Below are 18,381 nucleotides of genomic sequence, written 5' to 3'. Positions count from 1 at the left end.
ATCGAGGTGGAAAGAGGCAAAGATGTGGGCAATTGCTGGTATGCGCAAGCTATGGCTAGAGTGGGATAGCAGAACCTTCGACAGGTGGTTCAGCTAGCCAAAGAAGAACTTGACCTATGGCATGCTAGCAGGTAGAGAGTACAATGTAGGGAGAAGTAGACTCTCTAGTTTGTGAGGTAGAGATGTGTGGAGTGGAAGTGTATAACCTCTAATCTGCAAACTCTCTTTCTAATCTTAATGGAATGACAAGCAACAGTCGTTGCCTGTTCTCAAAACAATGGAATCCCTTGATATATCTTGAGATTTAAGTGCATTTTCCTATTGTTTCCGGTGAACCCTTTTTGTTTTGCTCAAGACAGGTGCATGATGCAGTAGCGGGTCAGTGGCAGAACTGTCGATGAGAAAAAGGGAGGAGGAAAACAACCCCATTCTGGTGGGTTGGAAAGAAAACAACACAATAGATAAAACTGAGTTGGAGGGGGTTCCTATTGGAAGACAAAGAAGCCTGACATTATTTGTTGTAAATGAGTAAATGCTTCTAGAAGTTTTAAAAAATGAATCTCTGTATTTTTCTGAAAGGATTGCTAGTAGCCTGCAAAACTGTACTCCCTCCGTTCCAAAATATAAGGCGTCTAAGGATTAGTTAAAAGTCAATGTTTTTAAAGTTTGACCAAGTTTATACACAAAAATATAAATATTTACAATACTAAATCAGTATCAATAGATTCACCCTAAAGTATATTTTCTTAATATGTCAATTTGATATTGTAGATGTAAATATTTTTTTCTAAATATTTGGTCAAAGTTTGTAAGGTTTGACTTTTGACCAATCCATAGACGTCTTACATTTTGGGACGGAGGGAGTATATTGTATCATGATAAGATCAAGTGAAAGGTGCTTGTTGTGCACCAGATTTCATTCCATAGATACCAAGAAAATAACTGATCTTCAATAAGCTACGAGCAATCAATAAACTAATTGTTGATTGGGGTAAGTTGGTCTGGAACTATTAACAGGAAGAAGTACCTCATTCTGCAAAACTCTGTGGTTCCTTATGGTGGGAGACATAATGAAACTGGTCGAAAACTATAGAGAAATTTGCAGTCTCTATTGGATCAGGTGACACAGCCATGTTTTGGGCAGATAAATGGAGAGAAAATAGTTCGCAGGAATCCTTTCCTAGATTATCTTCTTTTGCTCTTGATAAGAAAATTTCTGTTAAGTGCTTGGTATTGCAGACATTACCCAGCTTTTCGAGTTGCCTCTGTCGAACCAAGCTTTTCAAGAGCTGCAGCAGGTTCAGAATATAATCACACAGACTGTCCCTAGTGATTCTGGTCAAGATAGTTGGCAAACTATTTGGACAGATGGGGCTTACACAGCCAATAGATTTTATCATTACACTTTTAGAGATCAAGTGGCTAGTCCGATTTTCTCTCACATTTGGAGACGTAAATGTCTGTTGAGAATAAAGGTCTTTGCCTGGCATTTAGTGAGTGACCGTCTAAACACCAGGGATAATGCTTAGAAGGAGAAATTGCAATGCCACCAATATTTATACCTGTGTATTATGCCCGACAGGAGCAACAGAGGACTGACAGCATCTGTTTCTTCATTGCTATTGTACCAGGATTTGGAACTATCTGCAATTACATTGGGGCCAAGGATATATTATTGAAGGAATTGTGAATGAAGCCACACAACATTTTAACAAGCCTTTCTTCTTTGAGGTTATCATTACAGCCTGTTGGCACATCTGGAAACAGCGAAATGGAGCGTGCTTTCATACATGATACACCCACCATGCAGATGCATTGAGTCAAGACGAAGGGTGCATGGTTCAAGAGTTCTCTTGGTTCCGTCAAATATATGCATTGCTCCATGTTTGCAACTTTTATTCTATTCGTAGCTGTTTCCGATAATATCTGATACCTTTTTGTTTTCGGGATTTGTGTATTCGTTTTTGTTTCCGCAAAAGAATATGAAATCAAAATGTGGCATCACTCAGTTCTCTGTTTCCCCTCCGTTTTCATAACTAGAGCCAAGTAACAACAACTTAGGCCACATCAACTTCATCAAATATACCCCAAAGTAGGGTACATGGTGAAGCAATACCTAGCAAGATGAAGGCAGAGACAAGTAATAACAACTTAGCTAAATGTAGAGCCGAGGTCTAGGTGACAAGGCCACTGAAGGGGACTTAAACCGTGGATATTCGTTTAACAGGTAAGTATGCTATTATTGACCTAGAATGGAACATGACGTTCATCAATGATACTACAGGCTGTTCAGTTGCATTGTTTGTCTAATGTGACAAACAACTATCCATTCTGTACATGACAAAACCATACCGTAAACAATGAAAACCATACATAGTCATGCTCGTGTTGGTAATTACAGACTGGAGCTCATGGATGGGGAAAAACTCTTCAATATGCAAGATGTGCAGCTCAAGCCAATGCCATTTGGCATCCTCTCAAGTTCGAACTGTGTGAGATTCGGTCCTACAGACTGCAACCGATGACGCTAAGCAACATTTGAGGTCTCTAAGAGAGGTTCAATGTAATCCTTGAACTTGGTTTTGTTTATCGCGCCTTCTCTTCGGCTCCCTGGCACCTCCTGCCCGTTCTTGAAGAGTATCAACGCCGGGAGACCGTAAACCTTGTATTTCTCGATGATCTGAGGGTTCGCATCGTGGTCGATCTTGACGATCTTTAATCTCCCCTCATATTCCTGTTTCGTAGAAGAAAAGGTAACTGTCAAAGCTGGTGATTGGAATTGAAATACTAACAGAGTTTTCTTCCCAATTTCTTTAAGATCACAATGCGTGCTAACCATACAGAAAATTTCGCCTGTATCCTTAATTTACATTTTGTTCAGGAAAAAAAGAGATGAACGCTTTATGTGCAGTAACCAGCCGATTTTTCATACAGAGTACATCAGCACACATTTCTCGAATGATCAGGGTTTTTCGATGGTAGGTGAAAATTACCAATGCTTGAATCTGCAAATTTGGTCTTACAATCGACCATTTATCTTGCGTATTCATTTTAGATTGCGTGCATGGGCTTATAGCATGAATCAAATACTTGACGCTACGGTTAATTTGATGCAGTCAACATAAGCAAGCTGACCTATGTGATGTACTTGCTCTAGTTCTAAGCAAGCATGTTGGCCATCTATTCTACTAACTAGAGTCATTTGAAGTTTGGTTGTTGCGAAATGGACAACTCAGACCACAAGCACAGTGCTAGGGTGCTAGCTGTTAAGTGTTGATTTCCCGTTGTTTGTGCTGCATGACAAAGCGAGGAGAAGCGGGCGTAGTTACCTCGGAGGCCCAGTCAACGACGGGCGCGACGAGGCGGCAGGGCCCGCACCAGTCGGCGACGAAGTCCACGAGCACGGGAAGCTCCGACTGCAACACCTCCGCCTCGAACTCGCCGTCCCCGACGAGCTTCACGGCCGCGCGGCACCGGACGCTCGCGCGCGCGGGCGCGACGGCGAGGGCGAGCCGGCCCGCCGCGGGAGCGCGGCGGCACGTAATGGACGGCCGAGGGAGCGGCAGGCGGGTGAAGCGTCGGGAGGGCGAGCGGAGAGGGAGAGAAGGGGGCGCGAGGGCGGACGCCATGGGAGGGGAGTATTAGAGGGAGGAGGAGAGCAGCACGATGGCGATGAGGTGGTCGGGAATGTGCCACCGGTGTAATTTAATTTAATTGAGGAACGCCACGCCGGCGGGCGACATTTTTTGTTTTTGTTTTGTGAGGCGGGGAATTCAGCCCACGCCGGCCGGCCTGGTCTATCCGTTTCGCATTTTCGTGTGGCCCATGTATAACACACTCAACTCAACGCTTCAACACTCTTCATCATCAACAAGCATTGACACCCGAGGATATGTCTCATGTTGATGATAAGTGGATGAAGAGGGAGCTCGTCCAAGGTATCATACCCTATGAAGACTCAAACATGACATATATAAAGGGAAGGCTGGATTATTGCCAAATGTCCTCCAATGACATTTTGAACGAGATCGTTGCTTTGACAATCTCCACGAATAATGCGGAGGTTGCCCTAACTCGTGGTCATGGATCTCACAAACGCAACCTTTCTTTGAAGGCAAAGGTGGTGGAACACGATGGGGAAAAGGATGACGATGATAATATTGAGTGCGGCTTTGAAGACACCAATTTCAACTACCATGATCATATGGTTCTTGCCGCCAAGCACTTTTGGGGAAGAAAATGCCAAAGCTTCATTCGAAGGGATAACACAAAGATCTCCTCAAGAGGGCCTAATCCAAGAGTGAGGTCATGCTACGTTTGAGAAGCATGGAGACAACTACATGCGACTTATCAGCAAGGATACGTCCAAGTATTCCCCCGTCAAGTTCTCCACCAACAAAGGAAAGAATAACTAAGAGAACAAGAACATGAAGAATAAGCCTTCGATAATTGTGCTAGTGACTCAAGAAGAATATCCACCCGTCGACGAAGAGGAGGACTCCCCAAGTGAGTTGGTGGATGTTTCCTCCATGGCCATCACCAAGTCTAATTCCCCTATATCACTCGTCAACGCCCCCCAATGATAACCTAATAACCAAACAATGAGACTTGTCTCATGGCTAATGCTTATGATGAGGTATGACCTATCACTATCACCAAACCCAAGTCCATTCTAACACATATTGATTTGGATAACCTCAAGGTATATAGTTGTGGTGGTTAGTTTGGCTGAGTTCTTGACTAACATGCTAGGGGATACCAAATGTCACGTTGAATCACTTTAGGCTCAACTTGGTGAAGCCCAATGCTTCATTGAGGTGAAGGAAGGACTTGAGCAGGAGGCTGGTGATGAGATTGCCTCTTTTAGCTCAAACTCTTGAGGAAGAGAAAAGCTGGAGGGCTATTGTTGAGGATGTGGGTACTCTTCAAGAGTCGCCCAATCAAGATATCTCCACTCTAATTAAAGAATGTGACCATGCTCCTGCAATGGTTAAAGTGCTTAAAAAGAGGAGGTTGAATTTTACATTGATCATGAGAGGTTACTTGACTTAGATAACCTTGACAAGGCTCACAAGGTCGTGAAGAGTGATTTCTCTAGTCTCTCCAAGTCGCTTGAGAAACTTCAAATCCAATACTCTAAAAAACCAAACAAGGATATTGAATTGTCTTTCTTACTAACCCTTGTTTCAAGCATGGAGATATCATTGAGGAGCACAATAGGTTGAAGGCCGAATTGGAGAAAAGCCTCGACCCCAAAAAGGAAAGCAATGGTAAGCAGGGACTTGGGAATATGCCTAAGTACAAGAATAAAAACAACAAGAAGAAGAGAAAGGAAGTGAAGGCTCGGGAGGACAAAACTTCCTGTGGAGGTGGAGGTGAAACTTCCGGCCAAGGTGGAGTATCCGACCCATGGGGCAGAGAATCTAATCGAGCCTCTAATAGCTATGTAGGGGCTAACAATCCTAATTACATCATTTGTCGTGATTATTCTGGCAAAGTGTATGCAAAATATGTTGGTCCTCATGATGGCTATGTTTCTTGGACTATTTAGGTTCCCTAGACCATTTCTGCTAACAAAAGAGGATCCATTGAAAAATGGATACCTAAAAGCAAAAAAACTAATTTATTGTAGGACTATGCTCCAAGTGGATCGAAATAGGTGCTAGATAGTTGACGCACAAGGCATACGACCGACATAAAGGAGTTGGTGGTTGAATTAAGTCCAAATCATTCCAATACCCCTGATGGCTACAAGTGCACATGCATATTCTAGCTAGTTTCAAAAGTACGAGTATCGAACCACGAAGAGCTATCTGGTTAAGGTCTTTATGCCCTTGTCACTATCTATCAAAGAATACTTATTAGCAGCCTTTTATTCCAAGGAAGAGTGTTTAAAGAAAGTTTATTTTGGTGTGTAAAGTAATGTTTCTGAAAAGTAAAGTAAACAAAAAATACAATCGTGATTTAAGTAGTAATGAAACTTCAGTGAGGCGAAATGTCCTCGGGTTATGTAGGATCCACCTCTAATATTGGTATTACTCATGATAAGGAAAAATATATGCCTTTCTTCATAACATGTGTCGGGAGAGTTCCATAATAAGATGATCATAGAAAGCTATCTGATATTTCATCCTGAATAACCACTATGATGATCGTTATCAAGCCACTCTGATCCCTCACAATTAAGAGTTTCCCCATGGATATTGATATGAGCTTTGTGAATCTCTCCTTACCCCCCTTGACCATGTGGATATCATAAGGCTTCAGCAACGGATGTGGGAGAGGAGCCAAAGGATGACAGTGGCCTATCTTCTCCTAAGGGAAATGTCGGTGAAAATTGTAAGTCCAATATGACTACCATGCGATGCCCCCTCCAGGTCCATAGATGTAAGTCTCCATGGATCTGGACCAAGTCCCTCAACCAAAAAAATCTATATGATATTCATTGGGGGTGAGGGTAGTTGACCCCTCCAGAGTTTTATACTGGTCATTTGTTTTATACCAGCGCCGATTTCCTACGGCTTATGCGGCACGCTACTATGCGAAGCGGCCAGTCCCCTAGCAACGGGGGTGGTGACGAGGATGAGTATGAGCCAAGCGACGTACTCTTCTCATGTTTACCTTTCAATAAAGTGGTTCCAATGAATTCTCATGTGTTTTCATTCACGTGCCCTTCGTTCCTCCTATGTCATAACTGGCACCCCATAACCATGGTTGCACCATCGGCCTCCTGCTCCGAGCAAGCAATCCGGGATAACGAGCATTTGGCAAAATTGGTATGTAGTCTCGACCCCTCACCGAAGGGCTATGGGATGCCGCGGATAGGGCACAATTCTATCTCATCCGGGTGGCAAAAGATGACCAGTTCCCTTCGCGCAAGCCATCGAAGGATCCCCGACTCTATGGCCTTAGTCAGCGCCCTGTTAAGCGTGTTCATGACTAGGACAAACAACGATGGCGACAGTGGATCACCCTGTCTTAGGCCCCTCCTATGCCAGATGGGGGGCCTAGATTGCGATTGAGCATCACCCTAGTGCATGCCCCTCGACAGCAGGATGGCTACCAACTCGCAGAACCTTGACCCGAACCTCATCTTTGGAGGACCTAAACACGGAATCCCCATGATATGGAGTCGAAGGCACGCGCCTATGAATATGTAGTTGGACAAGAAGAATACAAGATGTCTCATTGTACAAATATTAGTTACCTATGTATTTTTAACTTTGAACACATTTTGAAGAAGTCCACCTAGAAATCCATAGCTCTGCATAAGTACTCTGATCTTTTGCACGGCGATGTCTCATCATATCCATGTTTGAGACATCAGCGGTGGTGGTTTACGGTTCCACTCTACAATGTTATGTTTTTTAGCCAAATCCAATGCAAGATAGACCATTCAAATATTATCAAGTACATCATATGGGTTTACTCGATCCATGAATGCAATATTTCTTTCCCACTTAATCTTAACATACCTTGAAACTATTCCTATCATGATTCTTTAGGAAGAATGATAATGTGACATGGCACCAAAGACACTATTGATATTGGTAGTTGATTGCAAACTTTACTTTACTTTATAATAATTTATTTTTCTTGTTGACAAGGGATTAACTTGTCAATGCCTACAGATTGTAGACTTAGTGTTTCGTAATAAGTAGAGGGAAAGTAGATCTCGAAGGTTCGGCCGAAAAGGTGCTCGACTAAACATTACGGTGGTTCTGTTAACCATAGATTCGATCCATTTCTCTTCCATCGGCTCCCCTTTATATAAGAGGTGGAGCCGAGGCTTTTCCTGCCGTATAAGTTACAAACTATGAGAGGCATATGGGCCTTTCCTATATTGCTATCATATTCCTATTACAATTCCACTTTCCTTATCCGAAGTTCTCTAGGTTTCCGGGCTTCTCAATCTTCGGGTCCATGGGCCTCTCGTCCTCTTCAGATAACCCGAGTACCTTATTCGGCATGCCTATTAGGCATACCTATGTCAGTAGCCCCCGAGATTTTGCTTAAATCGTATAGTCGAGTAATATCTTCATTGTAAAATCCAAAGTATGCATTTACCATATCGATTATTTTGCTCAATGTCTATTTTGTACAGGGATATTGCTAAATGAGGCTGGTTCATCTGACGGATCAGGTACAGTTAATTGCTCTTATGGCAAACCCGTATAAACCTACTTCAAGCTCGAGTCCCTAGACTCGAACCCGGGATACTAACGTAATTCGACACGCGCCGCTTAAGGACTTATCGTTACCAAACTCCAGCTTTATTTTATCGAGTAGCCAACTCATCCTTCGGGATTTTTCTTCACATCTGTTGATGCGGATAAAGTGGGAGAGCGCATTCGGGTGCGATGCCACGCCACACAGGACGGATCCTGGGGTCTTACCTTCGCACTCTTTTTTTCGAGTAACGACATTCAGAGTTGTAACCGCGGCGGACGCGCTCTGAGAATATATTGTCGAGTGCCTTTGTTTGGCTGATGGAATACCTCATTCCTTTAAGTTGATATATTTATATTGAATAATATCTTGATCTCCTAACGGGGGTACATGATGAGTTATGTATAACTCGAAGATGTACGAAATTTCTTAGAATGTAGCTCTTTATATTGTCTTGGCACACCTTCTTCTCTTTTTTTTGTATCATCGGGCGCACGACCAGCGCTTCCGATGGGAGTAGCCCCCGAGGCTACAGCCGAATATTTGCACTTGGTTGTAGGCTCAACTTCTGTTACCTTGACACTCTGTATTTTCGCCCTTACCTCTTATCAGAAAATTTTTCAATGCTTCTGATAAGAGTAGCCCCCGAGCATATGAGCTGGTGCTTGCATCTGAACATAGGCTCCCAATTTTTTCTTCAACAATTTATTTCTCCAACTCCCGAAGTTTTCCTCCCATTATATTTTGCTTCACCTCTCGGAGCTTTTCTTACTGTGACGTCGCTGCTGACTATAGCCACGTATGGCCACCTCGGGAAGACATGACTCCTGGCAAACTACTGTTCCGTGGGTCTAAAGCTCTACACTTCCTCCACGTCGCGCGGGTGGGGCGCACACGTCCTCCGGAATTCCCGGCAAGCGCGCTGTAACTTCCCCTCAGTAAAATTAAACTGAAAAGACCATTCTACTACTTGGACACGCGTATGGTTCAGAATCCTATCATTTTCATCCGACGGCTGAGCGTATTGTCTTCTTCCTATAAATTGGACCCTTCTCCTTACTTTTCCCCCCTTCGCTGCGCCGCACAACTTCTCTCTCTGTTCTTCTTCCTCCTCAAGCACCTCACGTGCGCGCCCTCTGCTTCCTTTCTGTTACTTTGGCTGCACTTCCACCATGGGTCAACGCTCTAAGCAGTGTAAGAACCGCGCCCCAGGCACAGAAGAGCGCACGGAGAAAAACAAGATCTCCGGATGGTAGAGGTCAAAACTCTCCGCGCAGGATAAGAAGATGCTGAAGAAGATGGGCTTGCTCAACAGTGAAGCTATGAGGATGCCAGGAGACGAGAGTTCTCCCCATCCACCTTCCGGTTTTCGGGTAATCTTCGTCGATTTCCTCATCCGCGGCCTTTCAGTTCATGTCCATGAATTTCTGCGTGGCCTCCTCTTTATCTATGGGATTCAACTCCACCATCTGACCCCGAACTCTCTCCTCCATATCACCATTTTTGTCACTCTCTGTGAGTGCTTCCTGGGCATCCATCCTCATTGGGGCCTGTGGAAACGTATCTTTTATTTTCGTCGCAACAACTCGAAGAATACTATCTACAACGTAGGTGGTGTTTGCATCTGCGTCCGCCTGGAAGCCGGGTATTTTGATGTGAAGTTCGCTGACTCCGTCCAAGGTTAGCGAAAGAAGTGGCTGTACGTGAAGAACGTTTCCTCGGCTGGTCAACAATACGGCCTTGCCCCCTTTGATACTACCGAAGAACGTCAAAGGCGCAGATCTTGGGACGCAGAAGCTACAAACGAAGAAATGGCGGCTACCAACTCGCTAATTGCTCGCATTCAGGAGCTTCAAAACACCGACGGGGAGGAATTGTCGGGTGTACAGATTATCGCGCATTAAAGTGCAACCCCTTCAAGCTCGCAAAAACTCTCTCTAGATGTATTCGGGAGCTGAAGATGCTGACAGGGTCTCTACCGAACTTCCTTTGAAAGATCTAGAAAAACTTGTCCGCCGCTTCATTTACCTTAGCAAGAACAACGGCGTCCCTTCTTCCTGCCGCGTGGAACCATTTAGTGGTGACCACGCCCTTCCCAAAGTAAGTAATTTCATTTGGGTCATATTCCTCTGTTTTGATTGCAATTATTTGTTTTGACATTTTCATTTTTTTTCCTTCCCTTGTTTTCTTACATGCAGAACCACCACTCTCCTTCCTCTCTTCCTCCACTACCTGAAGGTGGGGAAGTAGATGGGCGAGCCGTTGTGAACGATGACTCGCAAGAGTCTTTTGTTCCTGAGAGTGAACCCGCAGAATATCAAAAAAGTGTGGGTTCCTCTGAGAAATACTCGGAATCAGATCAACACTTTGATTCTGCTCAATCCATTTCTCCTCCTCCTGCTGCTTCTCCGGACAAGCGCAAGAGGAAGAGAGACAACGACGAAAAAGACTCCGGTGCGTCCAAACTTGCTGAACCATCCGCTGAAGAATCCTCTCCCGAGGAACACGAAGTCTTCGATCCCCTAATCCGCTACTAGCGCCGTTAGCTCGTAAGTTGCCCTTCCATGTTTTTTCTTATCTTTTTCTTTTTGACTTTCTTATATTTTTGTTTTAATGCTATATTGTCAGAGATGGCAAAGAAGAAGAGCATGGAACTCGTGGAATAGTCCACACGAGCACCTCCAATACATTAGTTCTTTCGGAAGACCCTCTTCTTGCGCCAGAAGCCTCGTCTCCCATGCAAGATGATCCTGAAACATCAATCCCAGTGCGCAGCCCCCAAGGACCAAAGAAGAAGAAGGCTAAAACCGGGGCTGCTAGTGACCAAGAACTTGCTGCCGAGAGTACATCAATTCCTCTCCTTGATGATGTAAGTTGCCTATTCCTGCTTGTCGCCTTTTTTTGCTTAGTCAAACGATTTTCCGCTTCTTTATGATATATTCCTTTCTTGTCAACTTTCTGTTTTTTATTTAAAAGTAATAAAAGGCTGTGGAGGGCTCCCCTGCAGTAGTTAGCTTCAAAAAAAAAACTTAGGCTCCCGTTGTATCGGGTTCCGTGACGAAGCCAAAACTTTGAGAGGTAAAACTTTTCCGTACTTGTCATTTTATATATATTCCTATCTTGTTTTTGTATCTTCATTGTTATATGTCCTTCTAGAGGCGTTGCATTGTGCTGGAGAACGTGCCGACGATTTGGAGGTCAAGCTCAAGGCCAGCGAGGAAGCTCACGAAAGGGCAGAAAAGGATGCAGTCAGTGTCGAAGATCTTCGTCAACGACTTCAAGCTTCTGAAGATGCCTTGAGCGACAAGGAGGCCAAGTTCATTCAACGCGAGAATGATATAATCACGCGCCTTGAGACACAGTCGAGAAGATTCACGAGTAATATTGTCTTTCTTGCTTGTGATTCCGCTCTTGTGCTAAAAGTATGTCTTGATGTTGATTTATTCCTGCTTTTCTCCAGCAGGGAAAATGGGTGAGAAGTACACCTTAAACCAAGGATCGGAAGATCGTCTCCTGGACACTCTCAATATTCTTGAGTTGCATTGCGACCTGGCGCGCAAATTCTTATCTTCCACACGAAATGCGCTGAAGCGCGTCTTCCCCCATTTCTTCCCGAACGTCACGCATCCCGAGATTTTCTCCCAGCTTGCCCAACAATTTCTAGCGAAGGATGATCCAGCCTTGGCCTATCGTCAAGCAAGCTTGAACATAGGAGTCGAAGGTACCATCGCTCTTGTAGCGGCCACTGCCCAAAATCTCAACTGGGTAAAAGCTGCTGCTCCCAAGGGTTTGAACACTGAGAAGTGGAAGGCTTTCGTGAAGGGCGCCAAGCTTTACTCGAAGAATATTATCACCTTTCTCGACCCAAAGTCTTCAGCTTCTGCTAGCACTGCCCACATGGAGGTCAAGTAGACCAACTTGTACTTCCTTTGTTTTCCTTTTTGTAGATGCTATCGCCTTTTGCTGCCCCCGATCATTTGTGTAGGCTCCTTATGAGTCGTATTTTGTAAAGACTTGTCTATGTAATGTTCCCTGAATATGAATGAAAAGACGTCTTGCCAAATGATTGATGTCGCTACTTTCTTGTTTTCCAGTTTATTTTTGACAACTACTCTGGGGCTGGTTCTTCCGACGTTTCTCCTGCTACTTCACATTCCGCGAGAATACCTGGCAATGCCTCCTTGGATGTTTCCCCGTGCCCTGATCCGATTCAAAAAGAACTTGCCGAATTACGCCAACAACTGCAATCGATGAAAAGCCAAACCAAACTTGCTCAAGAACAATCCCCGAAATCTTCAGATCAGGAACAAGCAGCTCTTCGTGAGGCGCCAGAGTATCTGGCTCCGAAAGAAACTGCGTCTGCCAATGTTGCTTCATCCACTCAACGCAAAAATTACATGCTTGATCTTATGACTGATGCAAGCCAAGATATGACCGGTGAGTTGCTTCTACTTCGTATTTTTTCCTTTGTTACCCTTCTATGTTTCATCCCTTGTGCTATATTGTTTTTTCTCCTTTGGTTCTTGCGGGTGCGTTTCTGGACATTGCTGCCGAAGAACAGAGGGTGAATGCCCGGGTTGAAAGCCTTACAAGTCTCGCCAGGGCCAATAACATTGATTTCTGGGCGGACGAGGTTACTTGCTGCTGCATTGTTCAGTTTCAGGATCGAGCTACTGACACTCGAGGATTTCTTGACTTCTTCAACAATAGCTTGGCTATGGTTTATAATGCCATGTTGCCTCGTAATCGTCAGCCTGAAACCTCACTGAGCTTATGGATCAGTTTAAGGATGTACATAACATCCACGCCTTCGTGAAGGCTCAAATGGTAGCTGGCATAAAATTTGCTTTGATATGGTTGCGAATTTGTAACTCAAAGTTGGACCTCGACAAGGTTGTCCAAACTGTTCTTCTTAAGGTGTCAAATAGGCGTGTAAACATTGTTCGGCACAACGAGGCCGCAACACCTATTGTTGAGAGGATGATTGATGAACTCCGTAAGGTGAACAAAACCTTCTTCAAAGAGCATAGATGTCATGGACACATCAAGTATGCGCTGCCATGGAAAATATAGATAGGTTACTATAGGAACTCTTTTTTATATTGTTCAACGCGTGAGGTTTGTAACCAAGACGCGTTTTTGAATACTTTTCATATATATTGTTGTAAATATCGGGTCCTTGTGCGGACAATATTTTTGTGTGTATTTCTTGCCATCTGTTGTAAAATGTTGCGAGACATATATATATGTAGTCAAAGCAAACTCTTCTGATTTATATTGTAACTTCCTTCTTTAGCCCCCAAGTATAAAAATACCGCGTTTTCGTGAAGTTTTTGTGAAACCAAAGCGTTTATATTGCCGATCTCTTGCCTGGACTCTACTATGTTGTAAATTTGCGGGTTCCATTCCCCGAGCATTGCTTTGTAACACAGGAAAAAAAATATAATCACTATTTTTATTTCAACCATGCTATATTGAAGCATCCCAAACCCGCCTCATTAAAACCTTTCAGTCTCACTCGGTACCCTGAAAGGAAAAGAGTGCGTCTGAAAACTTGCGAGCTGTTCAGGTACAATGTATGTTTACATAGTTGCTACTATATTGGCTCTTCTCTAAGCGTAGAAACGTCACAACTGCGCAACGTTCCACGGATTTCCTTCATCTTTGCATGACTTCTTGTCTTCTAGTCGATATGTTCCTCCTGGGATAACTTTGGTGACGATGTATGGTCCTAGCCATGGTGATTCCAGCTTTTCATGACTATCATCCGTGAGCCGAAGAACTAGGTCGCCAACCTCGAAGGATCTAGGCTGAAAACGTCGGCTGTGGTAGTTTTTAAGATTTTGCTGATATGAGCTTACTCTCGAGAGCACCACATCTCTTGCTTCGTCTAGTGCGTCCACATCATCTTCAAGCGCCTTCTGTGCAACCTCTTCGTCATATTCCGCGACTCTGGGGGAGTTGTGTTCTATTTCTATCGGGAGTACTGCTTCAGCACCATGGACTAGGAAGAACGGAGTTTCTTGGGTTGCTACATTGGGCGTTGTTCGCAAGCTCCACAGGACATTGGGTAACTCGTCGACCCACCTATTGTAGGATAACGTTGCATAGAAAACAAAAATTTTCCTACCGCGAACACGCAATCCAAGCCAAGATGCAATCTAGAAGACGGTAGCAACGAGGGGGTATCGAGTCTCACCCTTGAAGAGATTCCAAAGCCTACAAGATGAGGCTCTTGTTGCTGCGGTAGACGATCACTTGCCGCTTGCAAAAGCGCGTAGAAGATCTTGATCACGATCGGTTCCGGCGCCACGAACGGGCAGCACCTCCGTACTCGGTCACACGTTCGGTTGTTGATGAAGACGACGTCCACCTCCCCGTTCCAGCGGGCAGCGGAAGTAGTAGCTCCTCTTGAATCCGACAGCACGACGGCGTGGTGTCGGTGGCGGTGTAGAAGTCCGGCGGAGCTTCGCTAAGCAAACCGGACAATATGAAGTGGAGGAGCAAAGCTAGGGTTTGGGAGGGGGTGGCCGGCCACTCAAGGGGGGCGGCCAAGCTATGGTCTTGGGGTGGCCGGCCCCCTCCCTTGGCCCCTCATTATATAGGTGGATCCCAAGTGTTGGTGTCCAAGTCTTCGAATAAGACCCGACACCACACCCTTCCAAAGGAGGGGGCAAACCTAGCCCACCTAGGACTCCCACCCAAAGGTGGGATTCCCACCGCCCCTGGGGGGGGTGGCCGGCCCCCTATGGTGGAGTCCACTTGGGACTCCACCCCCACTAGGGCTGGCCGGCCATGGAGGTGGAGTCCCTTGTGGACTCCACCTTCCTTGGTGGTTTCTTCCGGACTTTTCTAGAACCTTCTAGAACCTTCCATAGAACCTCCCGCGACATTTTATTTCACATAAAATGACATCCTATATATGAATCTTATTCTCCGGACCATTCCGGAACTCCTCGTGATGTCCGGGATCTCATCCGGGACTCCGAACAAATATTCGAACTTCATTCCATAATTCAAGAACTACCATTTCAACATCCAACTTTAAGTGTGTCACCCTACGGTTCGAGAACTATGCGGACATGGTTGAGTACTCACTCCGACCAATAACCAATAGCGGGATCTGGAGATCCATAATGGCTCCCACATATTCAACGATGACTTTAGTGATCGAATGAACCATACACATATATTACCAATTCCCTTTGTCTCGCGATATTTTACTTGTCCGAGGTTTGATCTTCGGTATCACTCTATACCTTGTTCAACCTCGTCTCCGACAAGTACTCTTTACTCGTACCGTGGTATGTGGTCTCTTATGAACTCATTCATATGCTTGCAAGACATTAGACGACATTCCACCGAGAGGGCCCAGAGTATATCTATCCGTCATCGGGATGGACAAATCCCACCGTTGATCCATATGCCTCAACTCATACTTTCCGATACTTAATCCCACCTTTATAGCCACCCATTTACGCAGTGGTGTTTGGTGTAATCAAAATACCTTTCCGGTATAAGTGATTTACATGATCTCATGGTCATAAGGACTAGGTAACTATGTATCGAAAGCTTATAGCAAATAACTTAATGACGAGATCTTATGCTACGCTTAATTGGGTGTGTCCATTACATCATTCACACAATGACATAACCTTGTTATTAATAACATCCAATGTTCATGATTATGAAACTAATCATCCATTAATCAACAAGCTAGTTTAAGAGGCATACTAGGGACTTCTTGTTTGTCTACATATCACACATGTACTAATGTTTCGGTTAATACAATTCTAGCATGATATATAAACATTTATCATAAACATAAAGATATAAATAATAACCACTTTATTATTGCCTCTAGGGCATATCTCCTTCAGTCTCCCACTTGCACTAGAGTCAATAATCTAGATTACATTGTAATATACCTAACACCCATGGCATTCTGTTGGTCATGCTTTGCCCTAGGGAGAGCTTTAGTCAACGGATCTGCTACATTCGGATCGGTGTGTACTTTGCAAATCTTTACTTCTCCATCTTCGATGTACTCGCGAATCGAGTGGTAACGCAGCTTGATATGCTTCAGCCTCTTGTGTGACCTTGGCTCTTGTGCATTGGCGATGGCACCCATGTTATCACAAGAAATGATTAATGGGTCCAATGCACTCGGAACCACACCGAGCTCTACAATGAACCTCTTCATCCATACCGCTTCGATGAAGCCTCTGAAGCCGCTATGTACTCGATTCTGTTGAAGACTTCGCCACCGTGCACTCGCTTCGAGCTTGCCCACTTGCTTTGCAGCACCATTCAATATAAACACGTACCCAGATTGTGACTTAGAGTCATCAGGATCAGTGTTCCAACTTGCATCGGTGTAACCGTTTACAACGAGCTCTTGGTCACCTCCATAACAAAGAAACATATCCTTAGTTCTTTTCAAGTACTTCAGGATATTCTTGACCGCTGTCAAGTGTTCCATTCCTGGATCACTTTGATATCTGCTAGTCAAACTAACAGCATGTGCTATATCCGGTCTAGTACATAGCATGGCATACATGATAGATCCTACTTGAGGCATAGGGATGTTACACATCCTTTCTCTTTCTTCTGCCGTAGCCGGTCCTTGAGTTTTACTCAATACCTTGCTCGGTAACATAGGTAAGAACCCTTTCTTACTTTCGTCCATTCTAAACTTCTTTAGAATCTTGTCCAGATATGTACTCTGTGATAGCCCTATTAGACGTCTTGATCTATCTCTATAAATCTTGATGCCTAATATATACGATGCTTCACCAAGGTCTTTCATTGAAAAACTATTATTCAAATAACCCTTAACATCGCTTAATAGTTCTATATCATTCCCGATCAATAATATGTCATCTACATATAATATCAGGAATGCTACAGAGCTCCCACTCACTTTCTTGTAAATACAGGCCTCTCCATGACCTTTGTATAAACCCGAAGTCTTTGATCACCTTATCAAAGCGTCGGTTCCAACTTCTCGATGCTTGCTTCAGTCCATAGATTGAACGCTGAAGTTTGCATACTTTGTCAGCATTTTTAGGATCGACAAAACCTTTGGGTTGTACCATATACAACTCTTCCTCAATGTCTCCATTAAGGAACGCCGTTTTGACATCCATCTCGCCAAATCTCATAATCGAAAAATGCAGCTATTGCTAACAAAATCCTCACAGATTTCAGCTTCGCTACAGGTGAGAAAGTCTCATCGTAGTCAACTCCTTGAATTTGTCGGAAACCCTTTGCGACAAGTCGAGCTTTATAGACAGTAATATTACCATCAGCATCTGTTTTTCTCTTGAAGATCCATTTATTTTCGACAGCCTTTCGGCTATCGGGTAAGTCTACCAAAGTCCATACTTTGTTATCATACATGGATCCCATTTCGGATTTCATGGCTTCTTGCCATTTGTTGGAATCTGGGCTCATCATCGCTTCTTCATACGTCGCAGGGTCCTCATCATTGTTATCCACAATCATGACATTTAGACAAGGATCATACCAATCGGGAGTGGCACGTTCCCTTGTCGATCTGCGAGGTTCGGTAGTTTCCTCGTTCGAAGTTTCATGATCATTATCATTAGCTTCCTCTCGTTACCGGTGTAGGCGGTATGCAGTACAACTTCCGATCGCGCTACTCGATCAACGAGTATAGATTCATCAATCTCATCGAGTTCTACTTTTCTTCCAGTCACTTCTTTAGTGAGAAATTCTTTCTCAAGAAAGGTTCCGTTCTTAGCAACAAAGATTTTGCCTTCGGATCTGTGATAGAAAGTGTATCCTATAGTTTCCTTAGGATAACCTATGAAGACGCATTTCTCCGCTTTGGGTTCTAGCTTGTCCGGTTGTAACTTCTTTACATAGGCTTCGCAACCCCAAACTTTCAGAACGACAGCTTAGGTTTCTTATTAAACCATAATTCATACGGTGTCGTTTCTACGGATTTTGATGGTGCTCTATTTAAAGTGAATGCGGCTGTCTCTAATGCATAACTCCAAAATGATAACGGCAAATCAGTAAGAGACATCATACTACGAACCATATCTAAGAGAGTTCGATTACGACGTTCGGACACACCGTTTCGTTGAGGTGTTCCCGGCGGTGTCAATTGTGAAAGTATTCCGCATTTCTTTAAATGCATGCCAAACGCATAACTCAGATATTCACCTCCACGATCAGATCGTA

The 18,381-nt window shown here is 44.1% G+C and overlaps 1 protein-coding gene across 1 annotated transcript; it reads right to left on the bottom strand.

Moving 5' to 3' along the window:
• Window positions 1-2,349: 2,349 nt before the first annotated feature.
• LOC127337167 (thioredoxin X, chloroplastic) lies at window positions 2,350-3,680 on the bottom strand. The gene is made up of 2 exons (XM_051364100.2): window positions 3,330-3,680; window positions 2,350-2,734 (listed from the first exon to the last, which is right to left on the bottom strand). Exons 1-2 carry the CDS (start codon window positions 3,627-3,629, stop codon window positions 2,528-2,530), a joined length of 507 nt encoding a protein of 168 aa, XP_051220060.1. The 5' UTR covers window positions 3,630-3,680; the 3' UTR covers window positions 2,350-2,527.
• Between the last annotated feature and the right edge of the window lie 14,701 nt (window positions 3,681-18,381).

Source organism: Lolium perenne, chromosome 2 (genome assembly GCF_019359855.2).
Source record: "Lolium perenne isolate Kyuss_39 chromosome 2, Kyuss_2.0, whole genome shotgun sequence".
Classification (NCBI taxonomy): domain Eukaryota; kingdom Viridiplantae; phylum Streptophyta; class Magnoliopsida; order Poales; family Poaceae; genus Lolium; species Lolium perenne.
Note: the sequence above shows the minus strand (reverse complement) of the source record. Positions and strands in the feature narration are given on the sequence as shown.

Excerpts from the sequence above, each read along its gene's own strand:
- LOC127337167 (XM_051364100.2), bottom strand. The coding sequence starts at position 3,629 with ATGGCGTCCGCCCTCGCGCCCCCTTCTCTCCCTCTCCGCTCGCCCTCC. Across the intron at positions 2,735-3,329 it reads TCGTTGACTGGGCCTCCGAG|GAATATGAGGGGAGATTAAA; the intron begins GTAACTACGCCC and ends TCTACGAAACAG.